At 35.7% G+C, this 21,258-nt stretch overlaps 2 protein-coding genes across 2 annotated transcripts; one reads left to right on the forward strand and one right to left on the reverse strand.

Moving 5' to 3' along the window:
- Positions 1-2,565: 2,565 nt before the first annotated feature.
- Positions 2,566-3,576, forward strand: LOC136387934 (olfactory receptor 5T2-like). Its single transcript, XM_066360039.1, has one exon. It carries the CDS (start codon positions 2,614-2,616, stop codon positions 3,574-3,576), a length of 963 nt encoding a protein of 320 aa, XP_066216136.1. The 5' UTR covers positions 2,566-2,613.
- A 5,647-nt stretch (positions 3,577-9,223) lies between these two features.
- LOC136388645 (olfactory receptor 8H1-like) lies at positions 9,224-10,171 on the reverse strand. Its single transcript, XM_066360468.1, has one exon. It carries the CDS (start codon positions 10,169-10,171, stop codon positions 9,224-9,226), a length of 948 nt encoding a protein of 315 aa, XP_066216565.1.
- Between the last annotated feature and the right edge of the window lie 11,087 nt (positions 10,172-21,258).

The raw sequence follows: 21,258 nt of genomic DNA on the forward strand, positions 1-21,258 counted from the left end.
AATTTTGTCATATTCCCTTTGGAGCATCTCCTGTGGGTTTTTTATCAAAATTAAATAACTTGATATAAACAATTTAAATGAATCATATTTGTGATGTTTCTAAACATGCCTTTGCTGTTGTACAGGTAAGAGACATTTTCAGATAATTTGCAGAAGAATATTTTAATAGGTGAGACCTAAAATATCAAGGTCATATATACGCTATGAAGTCTCCCATACTAAACTCCACAATTGTCGCCTATTGCTTTCATCAGTCTGATTTATGCAGAGTCTAAGATAATACTTCCTAAAAAAAAACCCAAAATGTAGAAAATATTGAATTTATGTTTTAAGGCAAAATGAGAAAGCTCCAAATAGAGTTTATGTTTTCTTTTTCTTGATGGAGAAAGATAGGCCAAAACAATCAGGAAATTTATCAATAGAGGACAAGAAAGCATTTGACTTATTCAACTATCTGGGACTCCTTTCATAGAATGAGGAAAATGATAATTTTTGAGATTTATTTTGTTAGCTAAGTAATGTAAAAGCCATTTAAGATTATTACTTATTTTATAATGTTTCACTAATTGTAATAGCTTTTTAAAAATCTAAATACATCAGAGATCATGTTTTGCTTATTTCTGCGGGCTGGTGAGCGGGGAAGTTAGTTGCATAATGAAGCCATGGCAGAAGAAGAAGCAATGGAAAGTGCTTGCACCATGAAGGAGACCCAGGATTGAATCTTGATTCTGGCATTTACACGTTGTGAGCATTGCTATAAAGTTGAATAGCAGGAATGTGTGCCAAAGTCCATTCCCACACCTCAGTAAGTGGCTACTGTTATTTCTCTCCTTCTTTGCATACTCAGTATTTCAATATTGAACCCGAGATTTTTGGAGTATTCTACTCACTATTAACTTTATATTTTTGGAAGTGGGTTTGTATTAATTATAAAAGTTGATTCTACATTACTAAATTCTTAAGACACAGTCATTTTCTCTTTATGCCTCTGAGATCTTTTAATATGTTTTAATAAATTTTAGTCATTTCCATCTAACAAAAATGATGGTTTTAAGAAAAATTTAACCCAAATGTTTAACATGGTAATTTTTCATTTTCATATACACTCAAAGCAAAATTATGCCCACTGCAGTGTGGCAAGCGGGGTTGTGGTGATTTGTGTGTGTTATATGAGTTGTTCTTGTTTTCTGTGCCTTTAATCTTCCCAATAATTCTATGAAAATGTTTTCTCCTGATATTGACTATTCTTCTAAGTAATTCTGACTTTGTCTTTCCGAGAAGATTGTTAGCATGTGCTTTATTCTCTCATTCTAATTCAAATGGTTCTTTCTCTCACTGATGGGATCATGTCAATGTATTGAAGCTGGAGCTTGACTTGTACTCTGAATTTAAATAAAGTACAAAACATTACTTGCAGCAGACTATGTGCTCTTAAGACTAACTCAAATTTTGTATAGGAAGATATATTAAAAAATCAAATAAATGACTGTGATAACTAACTTGAATAAAATCTATTCTTCCAACTAGTGTTATATTATGGGCTAATAAAGAAATTTTGAATTCAGGTGAAAGTATTACTTTGACTTCTAATTTAAATAACTGTGGGACACAGCAGAAGAGATTTTTTTCCTATAATTTCTAACTGATTTCTTGCTGTTTATCTACTCTGAAATATTAAATTTGGCATCTAGGTGCAATGGTTATTTCCTGCTTTTGTTATATTTTTAATTGCTGATCTTTATGAACTTATTGTATTATTACTTTTAGATAATAGCTACCTAGTTGTTATTTCACTGAATCCAAAATTAACAATATGCAGTATTCTGAAAGAAAAATTACATTTTTTGTTTTTCTTATTATTCTCCCATTTTCACAACAGAATTTTGAGAGAGTAAAAAAACATACTATGAAGAATTTAAATTTCCAAAAATACTACAAATGACCAAATATTTGCCCATTAAGGATGATATAATGCTGAGTATTTTCTAAAAATTGAATGAAGCATACACTATTACTCAATTTTATATTAAATCATAATTCATGTTCTTAAAAATCTTGATTAGTTTTTTCAATAACCTAATGGAGCTGAAACATTTTTAGATAGATTAATTCATAAAATATTACAATTTATTAGGATGTTAGTCTTTCAAACAAACTTGATTCAATACATTTATTTAAAGTTATTTTAAAGATTTAATTTTATTAATGTTTTCCCCTTAATATTTATCTTATTTTAAAATAAAATTAATGTCATTTTATAATAGAAAAGTTTTTTAGCTGTTTGTTTGTATTTCATGGTGACTTTATAGGAAAACAATTAAAAGAATTCAGTGGTAAATCAACCACTTGACTTCAGGGTTTTGTAAATAACATGAGTTGAGCCTGTGAGTTAAAACCCAAATTTTCCATCTGATTCTGTAGTGAATGGCATCAATGTTTGGCCCATGGTCATGTTCCTGGCTCCTGAATTGCAGCTGAGAAGTTATTCACTGAAAACAAATAAATATGAAGACAGTTTACTTTAACTGAGTTACAATATTGCTCATTTTTGGTCAGAGCAATATGAATTATAATTTTATAAATAGCTTCAAGTTTGTTTCATGAAATTTCAACATGAAGAATGTCACTGAAGTTACTAAGTTTGTACTGAAGGGCTTTACGGACAATCTTGAACTGCAAATTATCTTATTTTTCCTGTTTCTAGCAATTTATCTGTTTACGCTGATGGGAAATTTAGGGTTAGTTGTATTGGTCATTAGGGATTCCCAGCTCCACAACCCCATGTACTGTTTTCTGAGTGTGTTATCATCTGTGGACGCCTGCTTTTCCTCAGTAATTCTACCTAATATGTTAGCAGATTTTCTGTCAAGAAATAAAGTCATCTCTTTCCTTGGATGTGCAACACAGATGTTTCTTGCTGTTACTTTTGGGACCACAGAATGCTTCCTCTTGGCCGCAATGGCATATGATCGCTATGTGGCCATCTACAACCCTCTCCTGTATTCAGTTAGCATGTCACCCAGAGTCTATCTGTCACTCATCCTTGCTTCCTATGTCGGTGGCATTTTGCATGCTTCTATACACACCGTGGCTACTTTTAGCTTATCCTTCTGTGCATCCAATGAAATCAGACATGTCTTTTGTGATATCCCTCCTCTCCTTGCTATTTCTTGTTCTGATACGCACACAAACCAGCTTCTTCTCTTTCTCTTTGTGGGCTCTATTGAGGTGGTCACTATCCTGATTGTCCTGATCTCCTACGGGTTCATTCTGTTGGCCATTCTGAGCATGCATTCTGCTGAAGGGAGGAGAAAAGTCTTTTCCACCTGCGGCTCTCACCTAACTGGAGTGTCAATTTATCATGGGACCATCCTCTTCATGTATGTGAGGCCGACTTCCAGCTACGCCTTGGACCATGACATGATAGTGTCGACATTTTACACCATTGTGATTCCCATGCTGAACCCCATCATCTACAGTTTGAGGAACAGAGATGTGAAAGAGGCAATGAAAAGAGTGTTTAGGGAAAAGGTGTGTATAAATAAAGTATATTTTCACACTAACCATGAAATTTAAATAAATTAAGACTAGTGCTTGTTTCCATATCAAAAAGTTATAATAAAAAGTTTTGTTGTAGTGTATTACTAGTGTCTTTCTTTTCTTAAACTGAGTTGTATAAAGATCATGGTCATAACTCCATTTGAGCAATTTGCACACATACACATAAACTGTGTGGCATTCAATTGCTTTTTATGCAATTCATTCTTAAGATGCACAGACACACACATATTTACATATATGCTGATAGTGGTTCTATTAGTTTGTCAGGGTTGCCACAATAAAGTACAATAGACTAGCTGGTGGCTTATAAAACAGTAATTTATTCCAAAGTGTTCTATAATCTAGAAGTCTGAGGTCAAGGTAAAGGCAGGGTTGGTTTCTTTTGAGGCTTCTCCCCTTGGCTTGTAGATAGCAGTCTTCCCCCTCTGTCTTCACATGATCTTTTTTTTTTTTTTTTTTTTGTATTTTTCTGAAGCTGGAAACGGGGAGAGACAGTCAGACAGACTCCCGCATGCGCCCGACCGGGATCCACCCGGAATGCCCACCAGGGGCGACGCTCTGCCCACCAGGGGGCAATGCTCTGCCTCTCCGGGGCATCGCTCTGCCGCGACCAGAGCCACTCTAGCGCCTGGGGCAGAGGCCAAGGAGCCATCTCCAGCTCCCGGGCCATCTTTGCTCCAATGGAGCCTTGGCTGCAGAAGGGGAAGAGAGAGACAGAGAGGAAGGAGGGGGGGTGTGGAGAAGCAAATGGGCGCTTCTTCTATGTGCCCTGGCCGGGAATCGAACCCGGGTCCCCCGCACGCCAGGCCTACGCTCTACTGCTGAGCCAACCGGCCAGGGCCCACATGATCTTTTCTATTTGAGAGTCTGTGTCCTAATATCCTCCTCCTCCTCTTCTTCTTTTTAAGGTTTAATTTATGGATTTTACAGAGAGAGGGAGAGAGATAGAGAGAGAGTGTGAAAGGCTAGGGGAGAAGTGTGAAAAGCATCAACTCATAGCTACCTCTCATATGTGCCTTGACCAGGCAAGCCCGGGGTTTCGAACCAGTGACTTCAGCATTCCAGAGCGATGCTTTATCCATTGTCCCATTATAGATCAGGCCTAATATCCTCCTTCTAGAAAGATACCAGTCATATTAGATTAGGGCCATCCAAAAGACCTTATTTTAAATACAGTCACAAGATGCAGTATACAGGTGTTTGGATTTGAACATGAACATGGGTATATTATACACTGCTCACAAAAATTAGGGGATATTTTTTTGCTTCATATTCATTTTGAACTATGAATACAAGCACAATCTGGAGAGTAAGGTACAGCTGGCTGGCCCATTGGACTCTTCCCCCAGCCCAGCCCCAGCTCACCTTTATGCTTTTCCCCAGAGGCCTGGTCCTGACTCAACCTTGTTTCTGTTTTATTTTGACCCTTACCACTCTGTGATGCCCTGGTAGATGCTATCATAGATCAGCCCCTAAGTGAGGTACAGAAAAACATACTGACTAGGCTTACATTTACCTCTGCTTCCAACAGATCTCATTTTCATTGCAAGTACATGTGTCCTTCAAAATAATTTTAAGTGGCAATAACCCTTCCTTCTTTCATTCCTTCTATTATTTATTATTATTGGTATCACTTTTTAAAAACCCTTTTAATTTCAACCACCCAAAAATCTCCTTAGAACATAGAGTACTAAGAATATTCTTCTACGGTGGGGTGGGATTATTAAATTTAAATGACACTCAGCAGTACAAACACAGAGCATCTCTTACCACAATGTATTCCCCCATCACTATGAGATAGTTGGGGTTCGGTAACAGAGAAGAAACAAAAGGCACAAGTTACCTATGTGAAATGTTAGATGGAGATAACTGTTATGAAAAACAAATGAAGTAGGAAAGAGGGATAGCAACAAGTACAAGTTTAAATAAAATGGTATAGGAAATTCCTGTGAAGAAGAGTCTAAGGAAAATGTTATGCAGTTGTCTGTGAAAGAGAATTTTCAAGACAAAGAGAAGAGAATGGAAAAATTCCAGGAAGTAACAGGACTAGTATATACAGGAAGACTTAGGAGGTCATGTGATTATAATAACATGAACATGAAGAATAGAATAATAATGAGTTTTCAGAGATAAGCAGTGGGGATAATATAATTTTTGACCAGTGGATTCTTGTAAAGGTTTTGGTTTTTACTCTTAGTGTGATGAGAAGTTTTATAGGATTTGAACTCTTGAAATCTTCTTGTAGAAGAAAGTAATATGAACCAACTTACTGTTGAACAGTATCACTCTTGCTCTTATGAGAATAGATGCCAGAGGGAAAGGCCAAAACACAGAGACAAGCTAGGAGGCTGCAGCAATAATCTAACACTCAGAAGATGGTCCCTCATGGGGACTGGACACATCAGTAGCAGAGAAAGTGTGAAAAAGGAGTCAGACTCCCAACGTATTCTCTGTATAAAATCAACATAATATGTTGATAGCTTAGATATAAGGTGTATGTGATAAAGAGAAAAGTACAGGAACATTCTTAAGTCTTTGCCTGAACAAGTAGAAAGATGGCTCTCCATTATGTGAGATAAACATATGGATATTGCTAACACCTAAGTGAAAGTTATATTGTGATCATAAACTAGGTCAATTATATATCTAAAGTCCCTTGAATATTGTCTGGCACATGAATATATTATTACAATTATCTATTAGTTATTTGGGAAAAAAGAGCTGTCCATATTTTTGGCATCCTTTGATCTTGATTATTATCTTTATCATATGTAATTAAATAGAATTTTAGCATAACATCATAAACTGAAAGGTTATATCTTAAATTATTTCAGACTACATTTAACATAAATTATGATGTGCACTAATATAATAAGGAAATTACAGGGCAAATGAAAGTAGTCTAAATCTTTCATGTCGCCTATAAATTATATTACACATAAGTAATAAATAAATAAGAAATAGTAAATAAATAAGCTTTATAAACTATATTGTAAAGAGGACAAAATGGTGTTAATTTAATTATAATTTAAATTTAACTAACATTTTCTCAACTTAAGTATTATCTACAACTCACAGAACTTGTTGACCATCTTTGCCCGCACAGTCCAAAAAGATGTTTCCTAATACACATACATAGAAATAGGCATACATGAAAGGTTAAAATATAGTTTATAAAAAAATACCTGGAAAATGAACAGAGCCTATAAGTATATGAAAAGACATAATGCTTAGCCAAGATGAGAAATGAGCCATAAAAGCATATTATTAAATGATAAATGCTCATCACATACCTGTTTCTAATTGCAAACAAAAACAAATAACAATTGCTGTAAATATAGAGTCTAGAACAAACAGAATTTAAAGCAAAAATAAGTCATACTTTAAAATAGCATTGATATATCAGGGAATTTTTAAATAAATAGAGAAAAAGAATGCATAATTAAAAGATTAAATAACTTGGCTGACTGTTTTGAATTAGTGAAAAAATTTTAAACTTCTAACTCCTAACAAGGAGGTGGCACTTTATTTTAAATATTTAAAAAGTATTTAGAAACAATGATCAAATATAATTTTACAAATAAAACAAAACATTTCAAAAAAGTAAAAATTTTATACTCATTTTTGCTTGAATGAAATCAATATATTTAGTTGCAAAAGTTTAACAAGAGCGTCAAATATAATGATTGGAGAAAATTCGACATTGGGTAGTAAACACACAATGCCACATACAGATAAAGTATCATCTGTACCGTTAAAACCCTATATAATCTAATTAACCAATGTCACCCCAATAAATTTAATTATAAAAGAATAAAGCATTGAGGGGAGGAGCTAAAAGACAATAACTGGAAGACACACCACACACACAAAAAGAGAGGGTTTAGCAGCTAACACACTTTATTCTATTGGGATTGGCAATCTGTCATGAGGCCTGAACATCCCTAGATCTTCCTAGTTATACAAGAAATGCAAAGCCCTGACTGCTCTTTATTTGGGCTGTTTACCAGGATTGTATTTTTCAGTGAGCTACTGTGAACAACAAGGTAATGTTCCTGTGGACAAAGAAGAGACATTAATCTGCTTATCATAAATGTAGTGAGTCCTCCAAACTCAGAGATCCTCTCCTATAACCCAGCTCACCGTGTGTGCCTTCATCCATCCGGTCCCACCTGCATCTCATTCATGGGACCTGGGGGGGGGTATGAGGAGCGGAACTCATAAGTAAATATGAACTGTGGCTATTGTTTCTGCTCTGAGTAATAATGTCTTTTGTTACTGGACTAGAAGTTCTGTGTCTTCTGCCATTATCCCTCCAACAGTAGACTACCTGGCTAGTTTTTTCCCCTGAAAGTATTTTTATAATTATTTTTAAAAATTAAGTGTATTAGGGTGAAAATGCCTAATAAGATTATTTAGGTATCAAGTGTACAATTCTATGATACATCATCTGCATATTGTATTGTTTACCCACCAATCAAAGTCAAACCTTCCATCACCATATATTTGATCCTCTTATCCCATTACCTTCCCCACTCCCTTCTACCTGGTATTCACCATACTGTTGTCTGTGTCTGAGATTTTGTGTTTATTTGTCTTGTTTGTACATTTGTTGCTTTCAGTTTTAAAGAAAAATTCCTTTTGCAATTGCAACAAAAACAATAAAATACCTAGGAATACATTTAACAAAGGATATGAAGGACCTATCTATATACTAAAAACTACAAAGCAGTATTAAAAGAGATTGAAAAAGATACAATGAAATGGAAAGACCTTCTATATTCAATGATTGGAAGAATCGACATAGTTAAACTATCAATATAGTTAAATCCATATTACTTGGCTAGTTTTTAAGTTGGGTAATATACCAGACTCTTAGTTATTCTTGAAAATTTACATTCATCCTATTGGCAAAATTAAGAAGTGATAATATCCTATCCTTGTGGAGATGCAGAGAAAAGTGTCCTCTGGTACCATTATACAGCCTTTTGGGGAAGCAATTTGACAATATCTAGTATATACTGATGTACACTTATTGGCAAACTCAATAAATTGTATATATCAACTATGTACAGATTTTACATGTCAGGCATACACAAAGAGTTTTTTTTTTAAATAACCCAAATACTTGGAAAATGAAAATAGTGTTTTAAAATGACCTTTAAGTAACAGAGAAAATGAAAACAGAAATTCCAGATTATATAAAGAAAAAATTTTTAAATAAAGGAAATTTTAGCACTTTGAAAGTTTCTGGGTTGCCAAAATATCTATCAATTCTTAGTTTTTCAATGTGTCTTATAAAATTAGAATAAATGTGTGAAGCATTTAATTTATGAATTTATTTTTAACGACCATAAGTCTATCGATATCAAGAAGAAGTCAATAGTATTTTAATATACACAGAATTTCAAAACAAAAAGCATTTTACTGAGGCTTACTGACACATTACAAGGATAATGAGTTTAACACATATTTTATGGTTTGCAATTACAATGTATGTTTCAAAAGACATATTCCTGGAAATGTGCAAGATTATATTTGATTAAGTAAAGAATGGTTCAACAGAAATGCAAACAAATGAAAGGACTTAATTAGTTTTGGAAAGGCCAAGGAAATACCCAACATGGAAGAAGGAAAAAAAGTTAACTGTTTAAGATCATTGTTATTTTAACGGCCTGGTGCCCCTTCTCTTCTGCATGGCTCTAAGGACAGCATTTTTCACCTCCTTATTCCTAAGGCTATAAATGAGTGGATTCAGCATGGGGATCACAATAGTGTAAAAAACAGAAGCCACTTGATCCTTTCCCAAGGAGTAGGACTTCCGTGGTTTCAAATAAGTAAAAATTACACTGCCATAAAAAATGATGACTCCCAGCAAATGGGAGGCACAGGTAGAGAAGGCTTTTTGCTTTCCTGAAGTAGAAGCTATTTTCAGGATAGTGGACAGAATAGACAGATAAGACACAGATATTGTGATAAGAGACACCATTAGAATGGAGCCAACCAAAATAAATATCATTAACTCGGTGCCATGTGTATCAGTGCAGGACAGGGCTAGAAGTGGGGAAGTGTCACAGAAAAAGTGATGGATTACATTGGAGTCACAGAAATGCAGTCTGTTCATGAAAAGCACATTGATAGTGGAGTTCATCAAGCCAATCAAATAGGACCCAAAGACGAGGCAACAACAGAGTCTTTTGGACATAACAACTGGGTAGTATAGAGGATTGCAGATAGCTACATAGCGGTCATAGGCCATTGTGGAGAGAAGAAGACATTCAGTGACACCCAAGAGGACAAAAAAGTACATCTGGGTGAAGCAGCTCATGTATGAAATGGACTTGGAGGAAATCAATAAGTTCTCTAAGGTTTTAGGTGTGATGACATTTGTGTAACTGATGTCAAGAAGTGACAGGTTACTGAGAAAAAAGTACATAGGGGTGTGAAGCTGGATATCCAGATGAATTATCAAAATCATCCCCGCATTTCCCAGAATGCTAATCAGGTACACCAGGAGAAATAGTGTGAAGAGAACCAGCTGGAGCTCTTGAGAATCTGTTAACCCCGTCAGAACAAAGTCAGACAAATTTGTGTTATTCCTTCTATCCATTGTGTTCAACTGCATCAAACTGTTGAGAATCAAAGGTGATGCTTAGCCAGAATGAGTTAAAAAAGTTTTATTTCTATTAGTTCAGTATTTGTAAAAATTGGTAATAATGAGTGATTTACAAAATATAATGTGAAAAATTAAATTTGATTGGCAGATGTAGAAATAGGTCTAATTTTTTTATGTTTATAACAACTTTATTCATAATTGCCCCAAATTGAATGTAACCAAAATATCCCACAGGATATGGGTAAACAATGCAGTATGGCGCAGAACTACAAACAAATATGGTATCAAGCTATGAAAAGAGAGACGATTTAAATGCAGAATACTAAGTGAAAGAAGCCAATCTAAAAAGACTACATATGGTATGATTGCAACCATATGATATTCCAGAAATGGCAAAGCTATGGTGACAATTAGTACATGAAGTGCAGAAATTATAGGGCAGTGAAACTATTTTGTATAAAACTATAAGGGTGGACATGTGACATTATCCATTTGTCCAAACCCACAGAAAGTACAACACAAAGAGTAAACTCTAAAATAAACTACAAAGTTAGGTTAATAATGTAATAATGATGTACCAGTGTTAGTTCCAGACTGCACTAAATGGACCACACTGATACAGATGTTGGAGGGAGAGTCCAAGTATGTGTGTGAGGAAACACTGCTCAATACTGCTGTGAACCTGAAACTGCTCTCAGAATACTGTCTACTGATTTGTAATATATAATCCTTTCTGAAGGGCATTTTGGGCCATTAAAAATATCTGGCTGAATTGTTCACAGTGGCCAAGACAGGGAAACAACCAAAAAGCCCTTCAATAGATGACTGGATAAAGAAGATGTGGTACAGAATACTACTCAGCCATAAGAAATGATGACATCAAATCATTTACAACAACATCGATGGACCTTCATAATATTATAGTGAGCAAAATAAGTAAATCAGAAAAACTAAGAATTATATGATTCCATACATAGGTGGGTCATAAAAATGAGACTCAGGGACATGGACAATAGTGTGGTAGTTACCTGGGGTGGGGAGGGTAAGGGAGAGAGTGGGGGGAGGGGAGGGTCACAAAGAAAACCAGATAGAAGGTGACAGAAGACTATATGACTTGGGTGATGGCTGTGCAACATAATCAAATGTCAAAATAACCTGAAGATGTTATCTCTGAACCTATGTATCCTGATTGATTAATGTCACTCCATTAAAATTAATTTAAAAAATTTTCTGGCTCAACCTGATCTGTAGTGCTGTAGTGGATAAAAGTATCGACCTGGAATGCTGAGGTTGCCAGTTCGAAACCCTGGGCTGCCCTGGTCAAGGCCCATATGGGAGTTGATGCTTCCTGCTCCTCTCCCCTTCTCTCTCCTTTCTCTCTCTCTCTCTCTGAGATGAATAAATAAAATCTGAAAAAAATTGTTTTAAATAATTTCTGGCTGAGAGTTGGAAAACATACTCCACAATGATTTAATGTAACATTCATGCAGTTCTGGTTTTGTGCTTTCCTTTGCTTCACTTGTTCTGTACCCAGTGCTTTATTTTTTTAAACTAAATCTGTTGGGGTGACACTGGCTAATAAAATTCCATAGGTTCTAGGTATACAATTCTTTAATATGCCACCTGTATATTGTGTTGTGTATTCATCACACCAAGTCTCCTTCCATCACCATTTATTCCATCTATCCCCTCTTCTACCTCCCCCTGACGCCCTGTCTGAAGTAGGCATAAATTGACCTTTGGCATGATATAACAGAAACCATCATGTTGCATAATTAGAATGAGCCTGACACTGTTTTAAATGCTTCCCTTTATTAATATATTTACTTCACCTGAAATATGTTTGTGTTTAAACACTTTATTCTTTTTAATGAATCTACTGGAGTCACCCTGGCTAACAAAATTATACAGTTTTCAGATAGATACAGTCCATCTGTGTTCCATACTGTGAGTGTCCCATCCCAAGTCAAGTCTCCTTCCATCACCATTTATGCACCCTGTACCCTCCTCCACCTCTCCTCACTCCCCCTATCCTCGCAATCACCATACTCTTATCTGTGTCCATGAGTTTTGTCTCTCTTTGATTTCTTAATCGCTCATCCCACCTACTCCTCCCAACAGCTGTCAGCCTACTTTCTATCTATTAGTCCACAGGAGCTAGTATTACCCTAATTTTTTTAAATGATAAAGAGCTGCACAGAGAGTTAAGTAATTTATTCAAAACTAGAACTATCAAATGTTGGCTCTGGCGTTCTACAAAGAATAATTGAGTCCAAAGAAAAGGCTCTTGTTCACGGTGGCCAAGACAAGGAAACTACCAAAAAGCCCTTTCAATAGATGATTGAATAAAGAAGATGTGGTACATTTATACTATGGAATACTACTCAGCCATAAGAAACGATGACATCGGATCATTTACAGCAATATGGATGGACCTTGATAACAATATACTGAGTAAAATAAGTAAATCAGAAAAAAACTGAAAATTATATGATTCCATACATAGGTGGGACACAAAAATTAGACTCTGCGACATGAACAAGAGTGTGGTGGTTACCAGGGGGAGGAGAAGGGAGGAGATGGAGGGGACAGGAGGAGGAGAGGGGCAAAAAAAAACCCAATACAAGGTGATGGAAGACAGTTTGACTTTGGGTGATGGGTATACAACATAATCAAATATAAAAATAACCTGGAGATTTTTTTCTCTGAATCTATGTACCCTAATTAATCAGTCACCCCATTAAAATTAATAAAAACAGTTTAAAATTCTTTAAAAAAGAACATGCTCATTATACTATATTCCTTTTTATGATTTGAACAAACCTGAGGAAAAATGTTAGATATATAATAACAATGATAGAAAAAGCAATTCTTAAGCATTACTTACTGTCCTTTTGTTTTGAAAATAATTTAATAGTAACACAAAAAAGTTTCAAACTTAGGGTATTAATATTATAGACCACATATTAGCATTAACTTTCAAAAGATATGTTTTCTGAAGTTAACCATTTAAAATCACATTTGTAATTGAACTTATTAGACGTATTAGGGTGACACTTGTTAACACAATTATACCAGTTTCAGGAGCCCAATTCTACAACATATCTCTGTACACTGTATTGTGTGCTCTTTAAAGATTCTAAAACATTTACATTGTTTGTAGGCCATAATTCCATCAACTCTATATTTCTGGTTTCACAAAACTTGGCATTACTTAGGGTAAGGTCTAAGTGTTATGTGTGTGCACTTTTCTGGAAATGCCCCCATTGGCTCTGGTCTTAATTAAAATTTTCTAATTTTGAGAGTAATACTTACCAAGATCCAAAATAAGTGGAAAAAAAAAACAACTTGTTCCAATATTACCTATCAGAAATTGGTCGACCTCAAGTTTTTATCACAAATTAAATAGGAAAACTACTTGAGTCAAAGATTTCGGTAATATATTCTTTTCATTGAGATAGGTTTCTTGTAAATTTTTGTACACTCATCTTGTTTAATTCTGAGGTTAAAAAAAATCAACTTAGAAATTTTGTGCAGGTCCTAGTCAAATGGAAAATTTGCAAGGAATTATGTCGAAAAGGAATATCAAGGAGCTAACTGTGAGCATAAGCAGAGCAGGGCATGTCTTGTCTCATCCTGATAACTCCAGGGCATCTGATATACTGGGGATTGAGGATAACGCAACATCTAATCACCCCTAGAGACCAGTTTCCAAACACGATTGCTTGGCATGTTTCCAAGGACCAATGCTCAGGGACTAAATGCAGTTCAGTTGTTTCGAGGAAATAATTGCCTGTTTCCTTAGATGTCACACAACGAGGCGCCTGGTTTGGTATTCATTTGTGATCCTCTAAATTTTAAACTGCTGGTGGAGGAAGCCATTTCTAGAGACACACTTGACTACTCCATAACAGGAAGCATCAAGGATGAAAGAATTCATTTTTCACAATGAAACAATGTTGTTGTTTTTTTATTTATGTATTCCTTTTTACAAAAGAGAGAGAGAGAGAGACAGAGAGATAAGCATCAATTGGTAGTTGTGGCACGTTAGTTGTTCACTGATTGCTTCTCACATGTGCCTTACCCACAGGGCTCCAACACAGCCGGTGATCCCTTGCTTAAACCAGCAACCTTGGGCTTAAGCAGTGACCTTGGGCTTCAAGTCAGCAACCTTTAGGCTTAAGCAAGCAACCATGGGATCATGTTGATGATCCCACGCTCAGGCTGGAGCCTCTGTGCTCAAGCTGGTGAGCTGCACTCAAGCTGGATAAATCCATGCATAAGCCAGCAACCTCAGGGTTTTGAACCTGGGACCTCAGCGTCTCATGTCAATGCTTTAGCCACTGTGCCACCACCAGTCAGGCCATAATGAAACATTTTTATGTTTAAAAGTGTGATACTATCATAGGAATAAATTATACTCATTAAAAAATAATTAAAATGCAACTACATTTAAAGAGCAAAATGAGAAGTAAAATGTTATAACATTTTGATGAATTTCTCCCAATTATTTTCTTGCATTTATTAATGCTTATCTGCATATTTATATATTTTCAGAATTATTCTCATTCTGTATATTCAGCATCCAAATCCTCATTTTATGACCAAAATTTCATAATACACTATGACCAATGTTATGTTAGCCTTTGATAAACCCATAATTTATTCATTTATGATTGTGCCCCATAACAAATTTGCCTCTAAATGTGTTCATCAGCTGATGAATATTTTAAGGCATCACAAGGAAAACATGGTGCAGGTTCTCCATCTGGTTTGGCAATCACCTAGTTCATCTACACAGTAATCTTTTGCAATTTTTTTTACTATTTTAGGATCAAGTATTTTCTTAAATACGAATGAGAAATTAAAATAAGAAAAGGAACTGAAATATCTTAGAAAATTATTTATCAAGATAAAGAAGGAAAAAAATAATCTGAAAATGGATAAACTGAGAGTAAGATTAAAATATTCTTGTGAGTCTTGTATTAATTCATGATAATGAAATCAATATCCATGTAGATCTAAAAATGAGTGTTTTTTATTTTAATGGGGTGACATTAATCAATCAGGGTACATAGGTTCAGAGAAAACATCTCAAGGTTATTTTGACATTTGATTATGTTGCATACCCATCACTCAAAGTCATATAGTCTTCCGTCACCTTCTATCTGGTTTTCTTTGTGCCCCTCCTCTCCTCGCACCGTCTCCTTTCCCCTCCCCACTCACCTCCGGTGGTAACCACCACAGTCTTTTCCATGTCCCTGAGTCTCATTTTTTATGTCCCACCTATGTATGGAATTATATAGTTTTTAGTTTTTTTCTGATTTACTTATTTCACTCAGTATAATGTTATCAAGGTCCATTCATGTTGTTGTAAATGATCTGATGTCATTTCTTATGGCTGAGTAGTATTCCATAGTATATATGTACCACATCTTCCTTATCCAGTCATCTATTGAAGGGCTTTTTGGTTGTTTCCATGTCTTGACCACTGTGAACAATGCTGCAGTGAACATGGGGCTGCATGTGTCTTTACGTATCAATGTTTCTGAGTTTTGGGGGTATATTTTCAGTAGAGGAATTGCTGGATCATAAGGTAGTTCTATTTTTAATTTTTTGAGGAATCACCATACTTTTTTTTCATAGTGGTTGTACTACCTTACATTCCCACCAACAGAGGCTGAGGGTTCCTTTTTCTCCACAGCCTCTCCAACATTTGCTATTACCTGCCTTGTTGATAATAGCTAATCTAACAGGTGTGAGGTGGTATCTCGTTGTAGTTTTGATTTGCATTTCTCTAATAGCTAGTGAAGATGAGCATCTTTTCATATATATGTTGGCCATTTGTATTTCTTCCTGGGAGAAGTGTCTGTTCATGTCCTCTTCCCACTTTTTTATTGGATTTTTTTGCCTGTTTGTTGTTGAGTTTCATGAGTTCTTTGTATATTTTTGGGTATTAGGCCCTTATCTGAGCTGTTGTTTGAAAATATTATCTCCCATTTAGTTGGCTTTCTGTTAGTTTTGTTGTCTATTTCTTTTACTGTGCAAATCTTCTTAGTCTGATGTGGTCCCATTCATTTATCTTTGCCTTCACTTCCCTTGCCTTTGGAGTCAAATTCATAAAGTTCTCTTTGTAACAAAGGTCCATGAGTTTAGTGCCTATGTTTTCTTCTATGTGATTTATTGTTTCAGGTCTTATATTTAGATCTTTGATCCATTTTGAATTAATTTTAGTACAAGGGGACAAACTGTAGTCGAGTTTCATTCTTTTGCATGTGGTTTTCCAGTTTTCCCAGCACCATTTGTTGAAGAGGCTTTCTTTTCTCCATTGTGTGTTGTTGTCCCCTTTATCAAAAATTATTTGAGCCTGACCAGGTGGTGGTGCAGTGGATAGAGCATCGAACTGGGATGCCAAGGACCCAGGTTCAAGACCCCAAGGTCGCCAGTTTGAGCAGTGGTCCCCAATCCCCAGGCTGCAGACCGGTACTGGTCCATGGGCCATTTGGTACTGGTCCGCAGAGAAAGAATAAATAACTTACATTATTTCCGTTTTATTTATATTTAAGTCTGAATGATGTTTTATTATTTTTAAATGACCAGATTCCCTGTTACATCCAGCTAAGACTCACTCTTGACTCTTGTCTCGGTCACGTGATACATTTATCCATCCCACCCTAAAGGCTGGTCTGTGAAAATATTTTCTGACATTAAACCGGTCAGTGGCCCAAAAAAGGTTGGGGACCACTGAGCTTGAGCACGGGCTGATCTGGTTTGAGCAAAAGCTCACCAGCCTAGTCCCAAGGTCACTGGCTCGAGCAAGCTGTTATTCAGTCTGCTGAAGGCCCACGGTCAAGGCACATATGAGAAAGCAATCAATGAACAACTAATTGTTGCAATGCACAATGAAAAACTAATGATTGATGCTTCTCATATCTTTCTGTTCCTGTCTGTCTGTTCCTGTCTATCCCTCTCTCTGACTCTCTCTTTGTCACTGTAAGAAAAAAAAAATTTGATCATATACATGTGGTTTTACTTCTAGTTTTTCCATTCTGTTCCATTGTTCTGAGCGTCTATTTTTCTGCCAATTCCATGCTGTTTTGATTATCCTGGCTCTATAATATAATTTGAAATCAGGTATTATACTGCCTCCAGCTTTGTTCTTTTTCCTTAGGATTGCTCTGGCTATTCAGGGTTTTTTATAGTTCCATATAAACCTGATGATTTTTTGTTCCATTTCTTTAAAAAATGACATTAAAATTTTGATGGGAATTACATTAAATTTATAAATTGTTTTGAGTAATATAGGCATTTTAATTATATTTATTCTTTCTATCCAAGAACAAGATAGGGTCAGACAGACAGGAATGGAGAGAGATGAGAAGCATCAATCATTAGTTTTTTGTTGTTGTTGTGACACCTTAGTTATTCATTGATTGCTTTCTCATATGTGCCTTGACCATGGGCCTTCAGCAGACCGAGTAACCCCTTCCTCGAGCCAGCAACATTGGGTCCAAGCTGGTGAGCTTTGCTCAAACCAGAGGAGTCCACACTCAAGCTGGGGACCTTTGGGTCTCGAACCTGGGTCCTCTGCATCCCAGTCCGATGCTCTATCCACTGCTCCTCCTCCTGGTCAGGCTATTATATCTTTTGATTCCCCTTAACAATGCTTTGTAGTTTTCATTATATAGGTCCTTTACATTCTTTGTTCTGTTTATTTCTAGGTATATTATTTTTTGTTGTTGCAACCATGAAAGGGATTTTTTTTTAGTTTGTTTTCTGATATTTCATTGTTCGCATATAGGAAGGCAATGGACTTTTGTATATTAATTTTGTATCCTGTGACCTTACCGTAGTCTTTGTGTTTGTAGTCTTTTTATTGTGTTTGTGGAGTCTTTGGGGTATTCGATGTACAGGATCATATCATCTGCAAAAAGTGAAACTTTTACTTCTTCTTTCCCAATATGAATGCCTTTTATTTCTTTCTCTTTTCTGATTGATCTAGCTAGAACTTCCAGTACTATGTTGAATAAGAGTGAAGAGAGTGGACAACCTTGTCTTGTTCCTGATTTTAGGGGGAAAGTTCTCAGTTTAATGCCATTTAATATGTTAGCTGATGGTTTATCATAGATGGCCTTTATTATGTTTAGATATTTTCCTTCTATACTCATTTTGACAAGTGTTTTAAACATAAAATGATGTATTTTATCAAATGTCTTTTCTGCATCTATTGATAAGATCATATGGTTTTTGTTCTTTGTTTTGTTGATACGGTGTATTACGTTAATTGTTTTACTTATGTTGAACCATCCTTGTGATTCTGGAATGAATTCCACTTGATCATGATGATTTTTTTTAATGTGTTGTTGTATTCTATTTGCTAGTATTTTGTTTAGTATTTTAGTATCTGTATTCATTAGAGATATTGGTCTATAGTGATCATTTTTGTGTTGTCCTTGCCAGGATTTGGTATGAGGGTTATGTTGGCCTCATAAAATGTGTTTGGCAATATTGCTTCTTCTTCAAATTTTTGGAAGACTTTGAGTAGAATACAAACCAAGTCTTCTTTGAATGTTTGATAGAATTCACTAGTATAGCCGTCTGGCCCTGGACTTTCATTTTTGGGGAGGTTTTTAATAGTTGTTTCTATTTTCTCCCTGCTTATGGGTCTGTTTAGGCTTTCCGCTTCTTCATGACTCAGTCTAGGAAGATTGTATTGTTCTAGGAATTTATCCATTTATTCTATATTGTTGTATTTGGTGGCATATAGTTTTTCATAGTATTCTACAATAATTCTTTGTATATCTATGATATCTGTGGTGATTTCTCCTCTTTCAGTTTGAATTTTGTTTATATGAGTCCTTTCTCTTTTTTCCTTCATGAGTCTTGCCAAGGGTTTGTCAATTTTGTTGATCTTTTCATAGCACAAGCTCCTTGTTTTGTTATTTTTTCTATAGTTTTTCTATTCTCTATTTGTTTATTTCTGCTCTGATTTTTATTATTTCCTTCTTCTGCTGGTTATTGGTTGTCTTTGTTCTTCTTTTTCTAGTTCCTTAAGATATGAAATTAAGTAGTTAACTTGAGCTCTCTCTAGTTTGTTCATATAGGCCTGTAGTGATATGAACTTCCCTCTTACTACTGCTTTTGTTGTATCCCAGATATTCTGATACGTTGTATTGTTATTTTTGTTTGCTTGTATGAATCTTTTAATCTCTGCTTTTATTTCTTCTTTGACCCACTCATTTTTTAAAAGTATGTTGTTTAGTTTCCACATTTTTGTGGGTTTGTTTACCTCTTTTTTGCAGTTGAATTCTAGTTTCAAGGTTTTATGATCAGAAAATATTTTTGGTATAATTTCAACCTTCCTGAATTTGTTGATGTCATTTTTGTGGCCCAACATATGGTCAATTCTTGAGAATGTTCCATGTACACTAGAGAAAAATGTATATTCTGGCACTTTGAGACAAATATCCTGTAGATATCTATCATATCCAATTGCTCTAGTGTTTTGCTTAAGGCCAATATTTCTTTATTGATTTTCTGTTTGGATGAATGATCTAGAGCAGGGCTCTCCAAACTGCTGCCCCCTGAGGCCATTTATCCGGTCCCCGCCGCACTTCCAGAGGGGACACCTCTTTCATTGGTAGACATTGACCATCTCATTAGCCAAAAGCTGGCCCATAGTTACCAATAAAATGCTGGTCAGTATGTTGATTTAAATTTACTTGTTCTTTATTTTAAATATTGTATTTGTTCCTGTTTTGTTTTTTTACTTTAAAATAAGATATGTGCAGTGTGCATAGAGATTTGTTCATAGTTTTTTTATAGTCTGGTCCTCCAATGGTCAGAGGGACAGTAAACTGGCCCCCTGTATAAAAAGTTTGGGGACCCCTGATCTAGAGCCATCAGCAGTGTAGAGGTCTCCAAGTTTGATTGTATTTCTGTTGGTTTTTGTTTTTAGGTCAGTCAGTAACTAACTGTCTTATATGTTTTGGTTCTCCTTGGTTTGGTGCATATATATTAAGAAAGTGTTATAAAAAAAAAGTGTTATGCCTTCTTGATTCAATGTCTCCTTTATCATTATGAAATGACTGTTTTAGTATCTGATTACCTTTGCTGTCTTGTATTCAGCACTGTTAGATATGAATATTGCTACACCTGCTTTTTTGGGATGTTATTTGCTTGGAGTTTTGTTTTCCAACATTTCACTTTGAATTTGTTTTTATCCTTGTAGCTTAGATGTGTTTCTTGTAGGCAGCATACAGTTGGATTTTCTTTTTAAATCCATTCTGCTACTCTGTGTCTTTTTATTGGTGAGTTCAATCCATTTACATTTAGTGTAATTATTGACAGTTGAGGGTTTCCTATTACCATTTTATATATTGCTTTCTGATAGTTTTGTATCTTGTTTGGTTCTTCTCCTTTATTTTTCTATCATTTGTTTATGTTTGGGTGTAATCCATACTTCTTTTCCCTGTAACTTCTTTTTTCAAGCCATGTACTTCTGTGTTGGTTTTTTCAGGAGTGGTTACCATTTAGTAATGGAAAGCATACATATCATGTTAATTGTAGTACATTATTCATGAGTGCTTCTGCACTCCATCCTCCTTTGCTACTGTTAATCTTTGTCCTCTCCCCTTTTTTGTTTCTTTGTCACAGATTAATCTTGTTTTTATTGCAATCTTTTTTTGTGTGTGTATTTTTCTGAAGTTGGAAACAGGGAGGCAGTCAGACAGACTCCGCATGCGCCTGACCGGAATCCACCCGACATGCCCACCAGGAGGCAATGCTCTGCCCATCTAGGGCATTGCTCTTTTGCAACCAGGGCCATTCTAGTGCCTGAGGCGGAGGCCATTGAGCCATCCTCAGCGCCCAGGCCAACTTTGCTCCAATGGAGCCTTGGTTGCGGGAGGGGAAGAGAGAGACAGAGTGAAAGGAGAGGGGGAGGGGTGGAGAAGCAGATGAGCGCTTCACCTGTTTGCCTTGGCTGGGAATTGAACCCGGGACTCCTGCACACCAGGCCGACACTCTACCACTGAGCTTTTACTTGTAGTTTTGTTTTATTTTATTCTTTGTGTCTGGTT

Source organism: Saccopteryx leptura, chromosome 1 (genome assembly GCF_036850995.1).
Source record: "Saccopteryx leptura isolate mSacLep1 chromosome 1, mSacLep1_pri_phased_curated, whole genome shotgun sequence".
Classification (NCBI taxonomy): Eukaryota; Metazoa; Chordata; class Mammalia; order Chiroptera; family Emballonuridae; genus Saccopteryx; species Saccopteryx leptura.